The sequence below is a fragment of the Paroedura picta genome, chromosome 8, assembly GCF_049243985.1.
Source record: "Paroedura picta isolate Pp20150507F chromosome 8, Ppicta_v3.0, whole genome shotgun sequence".
NCBI lineage: Eukaryota > Metazoa > Chordata > Lepidosauria > Squamata > Gekkonidae > Paroedura > Paroedura picta.
In genome coordinates, this window is record NC_135376.1 from 35014824 (window position 1) to 35029215 (window position 14392).

Genomic DNA, 14392 nt, shown 5'->3' on the forward strand with positions numbered 1-14392 from the left:
CCTTGTACCAACTAGATCCAGTGGGAACTCACAGGGACTGGTGTGGGACCCCCTTATACTGTTTTGGGGGGCTTGCCACTTAGGTATCACAATTCTCCTGTCCTCACAGAGCAGTTCTCTTAAAACTCTCTCAGCCCCACCGAGGCAGGGAAAGATGTTTGTAATCTACTTTGTGACTCCTTCAGTTACTGAAAAGTGGGATATTAAAAAACAGCCTTTCTTTTCTGAACCATTTCCTATGTGGCAATATTCTTTCTGGAATATGGTGGCTAGAGCAGTATGTGGTATTGAACATATGATTGCGTTGTAGAGCAGTATGGGCAGTATGATATAGGCCTCCTTGTTTTCAGTGCCTTTCCCTACACTGAACTCTGCTGCACTTGCCTAGTCCAGGTTCCTGCTTTCCCTTTTCCCCTGTGGTGGCAGAGGCAGTAGGTGGCAGAGTCCAAGAGGAGAGGTGAAAGAAATCCAAAGGTGGCTTTTGATATAACATAATTTAAATTTATATATTAATTATTTGATCTTACATAGATTATATGATTTTTTAATGTTTTTATCTTGCTGTTACCCACCCTGAGCCAACTGGGAAGGGTGGGCTGTAAAAATAAAGTTATATTATTATTATGATCGTACTAAAACTGCATAAAACAATCACAATGTTGTGTGGTGCAATCCCTGGTAAGCATTTTTGGCATGTTTTGCAGCATAAAAATATTGTTTCTTGGGGCAATAAGTAATGCAGTATTGCATATACTAAAGACAATGATATTAACTAAAAATCAAGAAAAAGCATTACATTCTACTCTTGCTTTTTCTTTGAGGCAAGGAGCTGGGTGGAGGCAGGAGGGGAGTGGAACAAGTCAGGAGCGAAAATGGACAGTGGTGAGGCCAGCCAAGTTCCCTCATTAACCAGTATATTGAGCCTTCATGTATTCCTTTGGTGTTTATTTATTCTTCCATGTATGCCAGGTGAGGCAGCTTGTGTGGTATCTCTCAGAGCTGGGCCTAGCCAAAGTGCAATGGTCACCTCTAGAGTAGACTTTTGCAACTTGCACTACATAGAGCTGCCCTTGAGACTGCTCTGGAAACTCCAGCTGATCCAAAATGAGATTGGCCACAACCAGGGCCAGAGCTTTTTCAACCCTGGCTCCAGCCTGGTAGAAAGTGGTCCTGAGGGAGATTAGGACCCTGCAGGACCTTAACCAGTTCCTCAGGGCCTGTAAAATGGAGCTATTCCACTAGGTTTACATTCAAGGACTACAGTAACAATCACCAGTTGAAGCTGGCATCACCTCTGGGAGACCAATGAGCAGCTCCTGATGCTAACCCCTCCTGTCTGAAAACTTAGTTGGGGGAACGTAGTTATGTAATGTTTTAGATGAATTACTGTTTTTAACTTATTGTATGAGGTTTTATGAATATTGTTACTTTCCCGAGCGATGCTGAAAAGGTGAGCTAAAAATAATTGAATCATCATCATCAAGCCTCTCCGCATGGACAAAAACATGTCTTAACTTCTCTGAGGAAATCAAAACAGGAAATCAAAACAGTCTGTATTTCACATAGTATAATAAATCTAAAACTTTTTAGTGCACCCATAAAGCAATGGGATTCACTTTAATCTCTTCAGGGGGTAAAACACAGATATTGTGGAGCAACATAACTGCAGAATTTTTGGATGAAGGCACTTCATTTCTGTCTAACATACTTGGAATTGTAATTTTTAAGCCCCAAATATAAATCAGAACAGGATCAAATCAGTATTCCCTATAAGAAATGCAGGTGAAACAGAAATATGGAATTATCCTCCCAGTTGCCTAGTTTGCATGGAAAGGTTCCATCAGTAGCAACTTCAGTTAAAGGATATCAAGCCGCTGGGCTGTACAGGATTTCTGCCAGAGACACTGGAGTTTTTCAGCCACCCAGAGTAGTTTACACTGGATTGGATCGACCAAACTTCATAACCTTAATGATTTTTCATGAGTATATTGGATGAAGAAAAAAAAAAAAACTCTCATTTTTAGTTGACTAACTACAGATGTCAACAATGTTTTCCATTGACTGATTTTACTGCTCCCAATCCTTATCCTATGTTGTTCCTCTATATTTCTGAAACAGCCTAGGGGGTGGGACGTGTCTGGCTATCCAAATTGGAATAGGGCCAATCAGGGTACAGCCAGCTTTGTCCTGATTGGCCCTGCCCCTGTGGTTCCCGCCCTCTGGCCCTGGACTCTAGCCTCTTTGCTCTCAGACGCCTCAGTGCCTAGAGCCAGCAGCAGGTGAGAGGGCCCTGGGTAAAGGGTCGTGGTGGAGGGCTTGCTAATGAGGGCCTCTCGGCCTGCTGACTGCCTGCTAAGGAGCTCTGTCTCAGCACTGCTAACGAGCTGCCCAGCCTCCCACCCACCCCAATTGATTTGGCTGCGAACTGCGGCCCAAAGTCACCTTAAGCTGCCTGGCCAGGGGAGGGGACCCTTTCAGGGCTCGTTCTTAGGATCGGGCTTTGAAACTAGTAGATGAGATAATGCAATTCTTGAATTGGACAAAAGCAGCTCCAATGATCAAGCAGTTTTGTGCAGACGTAAAGCCGACTGGCACAGGACTGCCTTCATGACAAACTTCACCATTGGGGCACGATCAGAGAGCCCAGATCAGAAGCTGTCCTTTCATGTCATTGAGGGAATTCAATGGAATGTTGTGTTGAAGGAATCTAGATTAGAAATGCAGTTCTAATGGAATGTGTTGTCTATAGCTGGCCCTAATTAATTGTCTGGCTGCTATGTTTTGTACCAATTCAAATCAAGTCTCCAGCTGCAATGGAATTTCAGCCCTTCAACTCTGTTGTGGCCAAAAACAGGAAGCTAGCAGGAAGAACACAAAAACATTCTGGGAGAGAGGAAAACACAAGTATATAGCATGGATTACATCTGAGTAAACAGCAACATTTTGCATAAATATTTAGGGATCTTCGTGGAGGGCAAACTGAGCATGTGAGCAATATGATGCTATTGTATCAGACCAGTTTAGGCTGTATCAATGGTAGCAATATGGTTCTGAGATCTGGTGAGAACACTCTGCACTACCCTGCATTTATTTTCATCTGCAACTAAAGTTATTATTTAGCTGTCCTGCAAAAAATTCAGCTGGGGAGTTATGAAGAATTTATACAGACTAGAAGGCAAATCATAAAATGAAAAAAAGAGAAAGTAAGTGTGGTTAACTTAAAGTGTAATAAATGGAAGAGGACGTAATGGCAGTTTTACTTTTTAGACAAAAATTAGATGATGTAGCATCATCTATATAAATGCTGCTTTCATGAGTAAAATTAAAAGTAACTTGCTTACGAAGTCTATAATCTAAAATTTGATAGAGGGGTCGTCATAGAATTATAGAATAATAGAGTTGGAAGGGATCTCATGGGTCATCTAGTCCAATCCCCTGCACTATGCAGGACACACACAACCCTATCGTTCATCTACTGTAACCTGCCACCCCCTTAAGCCTTCACAGAATTGGCCTCTCTGTCAGATGGCTATCCAGCCTCCGTTTAAAAATTTCCAAAGATGGAGAACCCACCACCTCCCAAGGAAGCCTGTTCTACTGAGAAACCGCTCTGTCAGGAACGTCTTCCGGATGTTTAGATGGAATTGAACAACTCTGCTCCTTCCTCTATATGGCACCCTTTTACATACTTGAAGATGGTTATCAAATCCTCTCTCAGTCGTCTCAAAGGAAAGAACGAATAGAAGAATATTTACATCTGTTGATACAAGTAGTTGGGCTGAGTTTAATGAAAAGACAAGGACTTCAGCCAAGGGAGTGTTGAATCTAGGCTTCACAAAAGAAGAGAGGTTTTTGAAAGAGTACCTGGTATCTCAGGAGATAAGCTTTATGTTAAGCATTAAGATAAGCTTTCCATTTCTAAAAGTGGATTATAGTATCCTATACTACCTAGGGGGCTTCCTTTTTGGGAATTTATGAGCAATCAAGCATCTGTTGGGTATTTCAAGAGTCCTTTGAGTAACTTCAGACACTTTAAAAAGTGCCCATAGAGAATGCACAAATAGTTCATGTGTCATCTTTGTTTATTGACTTTCAAAGTGATATTCAAAGCAAAACCTTGAACTCTTCCTGTGTGACTTCTGAATGTGCATGTCGCTCATGCGAGCCGTTGTTGGAAGTGTACAGATTCCCTTTTTGGAAATTAAGCAGCACAAAAAAGATGTGCTGTTATGTACATTAAGGACATTCTTATAATATCTGAGCCAGTTTGTTTTAGTGGTTAAAAGTGGTTGTCTCTAATCTGGAGTACTAGGTTTGATTCCTCACTCCTCCACATGCAGCCAGGTGGGTGACCTTGGGCCAGTTGTACTTCTTTCTCAGAGTTCTCTCAGATCCTCCTAGAGCAGGCTTTTTCAAGTAGGGTTTCATGAAACTGGAAGAGTTTCCCAAATGGTGGGAGTTAATAAATTTTTAATATATTGTTAAAAAAAATTAAATGATTATCAGTTGATATGACCATATATGGTCATGTGGACCCACTCTCCCCAAATGACCAATGATAGGCCTTGAGGGGGTGGGAAGGGGAGGGGTGCCAGGTGGGCATTTACACATGCTTAACAACCATATTCTGCACTATGCTTAACAACCATATTCTGCACCATTGTAGCACTTCAGGGGTTTCCCAAAGCCTGAAGAGCATTTCAGGGTTTCTCAATGGTAAAAAGATTGAGAAAGGCTGTCCTAGATACTTAGGAATGAGTTATATTTACCCAGATATCTATGTTATAGACTGATAATTTAAATATTTAACAGCTTAACAAAGTCCTCTTTTTCATTGTTTGCTCTTAATATTCTTAAAGGGAAGGAACACATAGCTATCTTACATTAAATTGAACACCCAAACAATATTACTGTGTCTTTAAGAAAGAGCTGTTCCTTAGAGTTACATACAGTTCTAAGTACAACTTAGCATAACTATCCAAGTGGTGAAACAGGCAGGGAAATTATTATGGAATCTCAATTGCTACAGTTCAGTGAACACTCACTTAGTGTCTTAGATGGAATAATGTAAGTCCACACAGGAGTTCATACCTTGCAGAGATAAGAACTGTAATATAAAACTGTAGTATGCTTCCTGTTGTAGTATAATACTAGTGAGATCTGTCTCATTGTATCTATGTCTCACCACCTTTTTAAAGACTAGAAATCTGAAATCCTTATTTATAATAACTTTATGTGCACTGTGACTAAAATCCTTATTTTTTTAAAATATATAGCCTATGTGATGATGGCCAGAATCAAGTCTAATGATAAAAAAACAGGGAAGCTGTTTCTTACACTAAGATGGATGTTGGGACTTACACAGAGGCTTATTGGGGACACAGTAGCATTCCTAATAAAGGTGTAAAATTTTGAAAAACATTTATTGCAAGCCTTGAAAAAATCATTTTAAAATGAGTTCTATATTGAGTGGCTTTGCCTTGCAGCTGTGAATACCTTTGATTTTTCTGACCTTGTTATCAATATGTGCTTGAAGGGTGTGTAATCCGTCACACATTGAAATGGATGTCTATCTTGCCTCCCATAAAGTAATTATTTAAAAGGTTCCTTGTTAAAAGTTACCAGGACTGTGTTTTGGGTAGTTCATATTTGGCCCCAGAGGAGAGCGTTTGCAGGGGAAAATGTGTGCTGATGTGTAACTATTATGTTGACCCAGCAGTCTGGGAAGCTGGCATACAGATGTTCCCTCAGTCTGAATTTAGTATGCATTACCATGTGGTGACAACACAGTGTGCCCTTCAGCTGCCATGCAGGCTGGGTGGGTCCTTCCTTCCTCTCCATGCCAGTGCCTTATTTAATGGTAGTATGTTTTGCATTAACATCCAACAGCATCAATTTATGATGCTCTTTTAAGAGTGACTGTAGTATTATACTATCTGTAACTGTTCTCAGCACCGAAACAATTCTAAAGCTGAAAGTTTAGATTTGTTAGTTTTTTTTCTTTTGGTAATTAAAGATTCTGCCCCAAAGACAACATTGAAGAATGCAAAACTTTCAAGTTCACAGTGTGATGACCATAGTGACTAAAATGTACTATAGTGAGAATGTGGCTTGCTTTTTGTTTGTCTTTAAATGCTTTTTATTTTGGGGTAGTATTTTTTGGCATTATGTGGATTTGTACTGTTTCTGTTTAAGAATGGTTTTAACAGACTTTTGCCCTGGATCTGCACATTCTCTGTGTGGGTGTTCAGGGAATTAATGAGGCAAGGGATTTTAGCACTCAACTGCTAAGATCCCAGTGGCTTTCCCCTTTTTTTATAAGATTTTTTTAAAGCTGATTTTTCACAAAATTTAATACATGATAAGTAAATGTCAACACCTGCAGAAATATTCATGCTGTAATAATATCCTCTGAACTAGACTATATAATAGAATTCTGTAGGTTGTCTGTGTCACACAGTGATGGCACCTGTGTTTGGCCACTGTTTGATAGAGAGTATTGGACTGCGTGGGCCATTGGCCTGGTCCAACATTGTTTATCTAATGTTCTTACATCAAGCTGGGGAAAACCAATTATTTGTGGTAACATTTACTTTTGTGTCCATAGTCTTAATGAGTGTCTTGTGGCACAGAGTGGTAAGGCAGCAGACATGCAGTCTGAAAGCTCTGGCCATGAGGCTGGGAGTTCAATCCCAGCAGCTGGCTCAAGGTTGACTCAGCCTTCCATCCTTCCGAGGTCGATAAAATGAGTACCCAGCTTGCTGGGGGGTAAACAGTAATGATTGGGGAAGGCACTGGTAAACCACCCCGTATTGAGTCTGCCATGAAAACACTAGAAGGTGTCACCCCAAGGGTCAGACATTACCCGGTGCTTGCACAGGGGATACCTTTACCTTTCACCATAGTCTTAAGGTTCTATGTAAAGTAAAAGGCCTGTATGTTCCAACCACTATTTAGAAACTAAGTAATGCATATGAACTAGATGCAAATATAGTTAGGACTGTTGTGTTGAGGATACAATAGAATGAGCAGATTCAACATCTCCCAAGTACAGACTTGCTAGACAGGATACGGAGTAGGATACAAGGACCATCCAAGGAACAGGCACCCTTAGTTTTCCTGTTTTAATGGTAGCCCCTGACATTACCATATAATTCACTGTCAAGGATTGGTAGTCCATCACGTCTTCTATGCAGGATTCTAGGAGACAGATGATGATTCCCAAAAGTGATTTGGAGATGTGCATAAGTAAAAACACAGTTAATTTAACAAATACTGAAATCAACAGTTTAATTTAGCCCATGGAAATATTTTTGTATATTCTCCCACCCACCCACATACATATGCATGTTGCAGATTAGGGTTGCAATCTTTGAGGGGCCTGTCCATCTCCCAAAATTACAGTTGACCTTCAAACAACAAGATAAATTCCTCTGGAGAAAATGGCTGCTTTGTAGGCTGGACTCTATGGCATTATACCCTGCTGAAGATCCACCCAATCCCATACCAAACCTTCCCCAGACCATTTCCGCATGGAGGCGTAAAACATGTGCTGCATCCTGCTTGCAAGCGCATGATAGGAAACTGCACATTTGAACACTTCCTGATGGGAGACCCCTCCTGTATTATCCCGCTGCCTTGTCATGGCTTTTCCCTTCCCAACAAGGTGGTGGAGAAGCCGAAACCTGAATGACCTGCACTTCTCCCCCACTCATTGGGTTGCCACAAATTCATTAACAGAGTTTGTTTTCGGGACTCAAACTTCTTCCCCTGTCACAAAATTAATTTAAAAAACACACTTCCGCGTTATTATGAGGAAATGCAACAATAGTAAAACATTTTTTTTTAAAAACTTGTACTTCTGCATTAGTTTGGGAACACGCCACAACAAGAAAATATTTCCTTAGATCCCTTTTTGGAATTCTTTGTATAATGGTCTCTCTTTATGTTCGGGTAGATTTGCGATAGGTTGGCCATGGTAACTGGATCCTGATGACTGTGTGTTAACAATAAAGATGTAAAACAATGTTCATCCCGACCATGTGTCAGCTTGTTATTCAGGGTCAGTCAGAGCTGGAAAGCCCCTGAGATGCAAAACCAACTCTGATATTTCTCCCCTTAGGAGAGGTATTTGTTCCAGCATATTCTGACAGGGCATTGCTTTCTTTGTAAGAAATGCCTTTGGTGCTATTTACCTAGGACGTTACTGAAGATGTATTGTAATCATAGCTCCTTTTCTTGCAACAGATTCCAATTTGCAAATATGCCAGCACAGAGCACCAACGTGCTGCACTAAGAAGATGGAAGAAAGCTATCAAGCAGCTGTTCGGAGGGAGAGGATGGAGAACATCCAGACTCTAAATTTTGAACTGAAATATATGATTGTTGGTCACATCACAGCATTTCAAGGTAGGAATAATAGATTTAATTATTAAGGACCCTTTATGAAAATAAAATTCTGAAGGAACGTAAGTATAAGAGCCATGACTAGTCAACTATGAGTTATCTGGGTTCTTCTTGCAACAGTGACCAAAAATAGACAGCTTTCAGGAAGACCAGAAGCAGGTCATTGAAGATGTCAGTACTAGCGGTTCGACCCTCCCTCTGGACACAGAGGTTCCATATAGTTATCATTGCTAACAGCAAAACTGTCCTCCATGTGGTAAAGACAATACTATCTGTTGCTTGTGAGTCAAGCTCAGCACCACATTTTGTCTGTTATCTAGGCCTTGCAATGATGTTCATGTTTAAGAACATGAAATTAGCATTCTTACTATGAAATATTTATAATGCTTGTCCTCTAGAAATGAATTATAAACAATATGACTTCCTTATTGTCCTGGTTTGAAAGGTTATGATAATGTAGCTATAAGTTCAGTGTTAATTTATTAAACACAATGGAATAAAACATTTTCCTTTTGCCAGTTGGATAGCAGAAAGGGCCACAGAAGTGCATAGAAGTGGGTAGTGTGTATATGTTAAAAATCCCCCTAAAACAAATAACGCCCCTATATAAAACCCAACCCTTGGATTTGAGAGAGAGAGAGAGCTTTACACACTACACATATATACATATATATGCACACACACACACATATCTGTTCCACTTAATATTTCTGGTACGGCCTCCTGCCTCAGCCTGCCGGACAGCAGCACCTACTCTCCCCGGGGCTACTTCTACTACCTTTCCACCACCGAGTTTCTGTCCGATTCCTCCGTCGTTTGCAAAGGGTCGCCCTCTTTGGACGAGCCCTGCCGGGAAGAGTCCTCTTCCCCCCGGCCCGTTGGCGGCTCGTATATCGTCAGCTCCGGTTCGGACCACAGCAAGGAGGAAGAAGTGGTCTCCGGTTTGGAAAGCGTCGACGTCTTCCAGTTTGAAGACAGCTCCTAGACTTCCTCGGCGACAGGATCCGGAAATCGCCCCTTGCCTGTCTGCCTGCCCAGAGGGAGCGAGCAGCCTCGGGGCAGGATCAGTCATCCCCTCATGGCTCATGGCCTCATGGCTTAAGTGCCACTCAGCGCTTAACACCCACTCAGGGTGGCTGTCCTGCCCCTGAGTGCCTCCTCCCCCAACTGGTTTGCCTTGCTGTCCAACCAGTTGCCTTCTATCACCCACCCCTGACCACCCCCTGCTCCTTCCATTTCCCTATGAGGCTCAGAGACTACAGATTCTTGCTGCGTAAGAGCTGCCCTTACCCGTGAATTCCCTGCCCGGGGGTCACCAGCCTGTAGCCTTTCCGGGTCCTGGGGGGAGGGAGAGGCCATCCGCAGAGTTCTTCCAGCACCCCCCCCCCAATCTAGTGCCCATTATATTCCTGCATGCAACATGTGTATGTATAAACCCAAGGGTTGGGTTTTATTTGTTTTAGGGGAATTTTTTAATGTTGGGGGATTATTGTGACTTGCCAGCGGCAACTGTGTGGGAGTGGCGGGATATAAATTGAAATATAAATAAATAAATTACACACACATAGATAAAAATAATTATTGTCATCTAAAATATATCTGGAAATAAGCTAATAAATATTTAAGCAGCTGCTTGTTCTGTAAGTTATGTATTGTGCTTTTATTTCAAGAGCAGTTAGGAAGTAGTCTATTTAAAAATTGTACTGTGTCCTGTTTAGACTAGTGCCAGACTAGGGAGCCCCAGGGTCACATCTTTGATCAGCCATAATATTCATTCCATGACTTTGCACCAGTTACAGTCAGTCTAGCTTTGCTCACAGGAAAGTCATATATGTATGACTTTCATATCTGTCATATATGTGTGAAAGTGTTCTGAAGTGTGTATGTGTGTATGCATATATACACACATACATATTCAGCTCTGAATTTTCATGAACAGCAAAATTAAAAAAATGCATAGAAACAAAAAGTGAGATTTATTGCATTGGCCATTTATCTCTTTTTGAGGCGCCGCAGACTAAATAAAGCAGTAAGGGCTGGTGGGGAGGAGTTAGGGCGGGATCCGTCCAGGATAAAAACTCGGAGAGGGCCAATCAGGGGCCAAGTGGCCAATTGGGAGGCGTGTGTAGCGTGCCTCCCTATTGGCTACTTGGCCTGCCCTGGACTCCCTGCCCACCAGCCCAATTACACCCTTGCTGCAGGACTGAACACTAGGGAGGCGCTCAACCCCCCTTACACTGGCCTCTCCTGCGCCGCGCTGACTGCCAGCCGCGTCAGCACGTCTCGCCCCAGCCGGAGGGAATTCCCCTTTGCTCTGGCCCATGCTCCTTGGCCTTCTCTGCAACCTGCGACGCGGCCCAAGCCCGCCCGGGTCCTCAAGGCTGCGCAGTGCTGCCATCCCCATGCCACCCTTCGAGGCGCCTATTTAAGGGGCAGAGCGCACATGCTCTGCCTCTTCCCTCCCTGACGGCTCACGGGAAGCTTCCCTCCCTATGTTAAAAGCTGGTTTTGTAGCTTTGTTATTAAGGTTGTTTATTGTTAATATGTCACAGCTGGCGGTTGGCATGGGAGGATTCCTTTGGGGGAGACAGGTCAGCGAACCAGTGCTCTCCCGTCATTGGGGTCTCCATAAGAGATGGCACGTATGTGAGCGGGTGTGCCAACCCAGCTGGGTTGGCACGTTCACATTGCCAGGTGGTTTGGGGACTCAGACAGAGGCTTATGCCCAGTGGGCCCCATAAAACCATCTTCCCAAGGTGGGTTCCGGTTGGCAAGGGGTACCTTTGCTCTAGGCTGATGTCATGGCAGGGACTCCAGGGCACCATATGGAACTGTTGTCAAATCATGGTCGGCTGACCATGTTTTTTGACAGCTTCCTCTTCATGCCAGGCCAACACTCCTGCTGGAGTTGTATTAATAAAAGTTGTGGCCTTTTTTCTCCATTCCAAAAGATATTGGTGTTGCGTCCTTCTGTGCTGCCTATACTTTGCCCTCCTGCTAGGCAACTGGGAGTTCCTTAATTGCACAGTGAGAGCGCAATTCGGATCTGCACCTGGAAGGGTGGATTTTAATGCGAAAACAGGAGGAAAAGTCAGCCCTTTAAAAATGCAAATCTGAGTGATATCGCTAGTGTGGAAATGGTCTGCCTGAGAACCACTGTAAGGCAGAGCAGACAAGTACTGAATTAGAGGGACCACTGGCCTGAGTTCATATTAGGCCCTTGTTTGGTCCAAGCCAGTCATGGCCTTGCCTTGCATCTATGGACCTCAGACATTACCCAAGTTCAGTTCCAGGGAGCCCATAAGCAGAAAATGGGGCTAAATGCTTTCCTCCATTGTTTGTTCCCAGTATTGCAGGTTTCCATAAGTTTGGATGTAGAGATTTGCTTTTGCTGTTGTGCATTGTAACTGAGATAGGAAAGGAGAGGGGGATGGCAATTTGTTTCATTTCACAAAGAGCTTTGAAGAAAAGCCTTTTTTTTTTTTTTAGTATCTCACATAGCTCGAAAATCTGGCACCAAGTCACATTTGAGCCCTCTGCTGTGCCGAAGGGGAAATATGGAGCCATTGTTGAATGACAGTGAGTTATTCAAGTGATCTTTCAGCATCATTATAGAATAAAGAAAAGGTCAGAATAGATTAACCCGTCAGACCCTGAGGTCAGTCAGGCAGCTTTATTGCTTGACTGAGTGAAATCCGTCATTAGACATTTCAAAGTAGTTTGAATTTACAAGCATTTTCTCGAAATGGCCATCTAAATTATTGAATTGTAAATGGTTATAAACTTGCTTTGTCCACCTGAGGTGAGAACATGCCAGAATTTCAGCTTTGCCTTCTTAAAAGCCTCAAAGGTTCATTTGTTCGTTTGGTTTGTATGAGATTTCAAAAGGCTCTCTAAACCCTTTCTTCAGATGACACTATGTAAACATTCTGTTGCTCAAGCAGGGGTGCCTTGCTTTCCCCTGTCTTTGGGTTGCCTTATTGTTGTGTCACATCATTATAACATTAAAGGCGGCATGCCTCAGACCCCTCTGCTGTGGACATAAGCCCCATTAGCTTTTTCATGAGACTTCTGCTGGTGGGACCATTTAAAACTAAACTGAATATCAAATTAGGCAATTCAGAATCTGAACAATATGCTAGATCTTCAGTGACAAATGGGCCACTCATAGGTTTTTATTTGTGTGCTCTATAGAGCATTCATTTTAATGAGAATATTGCATTTCATCACTTTTATGTCTCTCTCCTCCAACTTTTTCTTCAGTGTTTTGGTTACCTTTTGAAAAGACTTGCTATCTGACAAATTTCAGAATATTTTGCTGGTTTCTTTTATAGCTCCTGAACATAGGGGTTTAACAGAATTATATTCTGGCGTTGGGGCAGAAAAATCAATGTTATGTGCTTTGTGTACTCTTTGTAGCCCTCTGGGAGTTACAAAGCTTTCTCTCCTATTTCATAACCTGTTACAGTGATGAATTGTGTGTGTGTGTATGTGTGTGTGTATATATATATATATATATATTGAGGTGAAAATCCTGTACAGTGCCCTGTGCTGCTTAGAGGAAGGATGTAGTATAAAGTACAAATAGACACAGAAGAATGAGCATCGTGTACTTTCATGTCAATACTGCCAAAATGAGTAGAGGCCCATTACTTTTGCTTGTAGGTAATACTGCCTTTGTCAGGAAGGGCAGAATTTTCCTTAAATGGCAGCAGCCACAGTATTGCAGCCTTCAGGGAACCAGAATGGATACTGCCAACCTCCAGGTGGTGTGTGTGCACACCTCCTCAGATAGGTGTGCATGCACATGAAAGCTCATCTTGAATAAATCTTTGTTGGTCTTAAAGGTGCCATTGGACTTAAATTTTGTTGTGCTACTTCAGACCAACATGTCTACCCACTTGAATAATTCTAAAGGGTTATACCAGATAGGACAATATTAACATATTTTCCTTGGTTAGGAAGGTCATTTTATCTGTCCTATTTTCTCTTGCAAATGGCCTATTTTCATGTGTCTTCTATGCAGTTGATACAGAACATGCATCGGTTTTAACAGCAACATTTCTGTGTAAGCTCATTAATATGATGTGGTGGAAAAGATGATTGTAGTTTCATCCCAAGTATGGTGAAACAATAAAACATAACTTTCAAACTTAAACAGAAGTTGTCACGACATTTGTACCAGTTGGGTTGAAGCAGAACCATACTTACCAGGGTCCTACAACAGAGACTCAGGACACAGTTTTAGTGATTTTTTAGTGATTTAGTATCTTCTGGAACAGAAGGTTCCCAGTTTTCTGCCTACTGATGAACTAGGTTTCCTTTGGAAACTTTAGTTTAGTTTTGTTTGTTTTTTTAATTGCATGATTTTTTTTGAAAAACATTTATTTTGGATATATATCCCGCCACTTCCAGACAGCTCGTGGCGGGTCACAAAACATAATAAAATCCCTGCTAAAACCCAGTATAACCCACTAAATAACCTAGCAGCAGTGATAAAAACGTCCTTCACCCTCCAACCAACCCCAAGATGGTGATGCCTTGGGGTAGACCAGATGATAAAGGTCAGCCTGGGGGGAGGGACCCCGAGTTCTTCTTTGCCTTGAAAATATATATGTTGAATATTTCCAATTGTCATGTTCTACCTAAAGTCCTAGGGTACATTATGGGTTAAATATCCAGAAAATGAAATAGCTAGTTTTCTGGTCATAACATTCCTCTTTCTGAGCCAGCCGGCCTCCCCCCCCCCCATTCACCAATAATTAAAATAGAAACCTTGCCCAAAATAGAAACCTTGCCCAAAATTCTGAAAGTAAACTTTACTTTGATGCTGAGATGTTCATCAGTGCATAACCTTGACTTAATCTGGCTGCTTCCATTGAAGCCAGTTTGAGTCCCATGCTTGACATCTCAAGAATTTCATCCTAAAGAAACAAAGAAATGGATACCCTTCTCTGTGGGATGGTGAGATCTTGTGTAATTAATC

General features: G+C 42.1%; 1 protein-coding gene across 3 annotated transcripts in view; it reads left to right on the plus strand.

The window, feature by feature from the left end:
* The window catches only part of LOC143843240 (glypican-5-like), a 471566-nt gene that overhangs the window by 32473 nt on the left and 424701 nt on the right, over positions 1 to 14392 (plus strand). For all 3 annotated transcript variants that reach the window (XM_077349002.1, XM_077349003.1, XM_077349004.1), the window contains exon 2: positions 8248 to 8409. In XM_077349002.1, coding sequence (XP_077205117.1) covers positions 8248 to 8409 — 162 coding nt within the window. The remainder of the gene's footprint in view (positions 1 to 8247; positions 8410 to 14392) is intronic.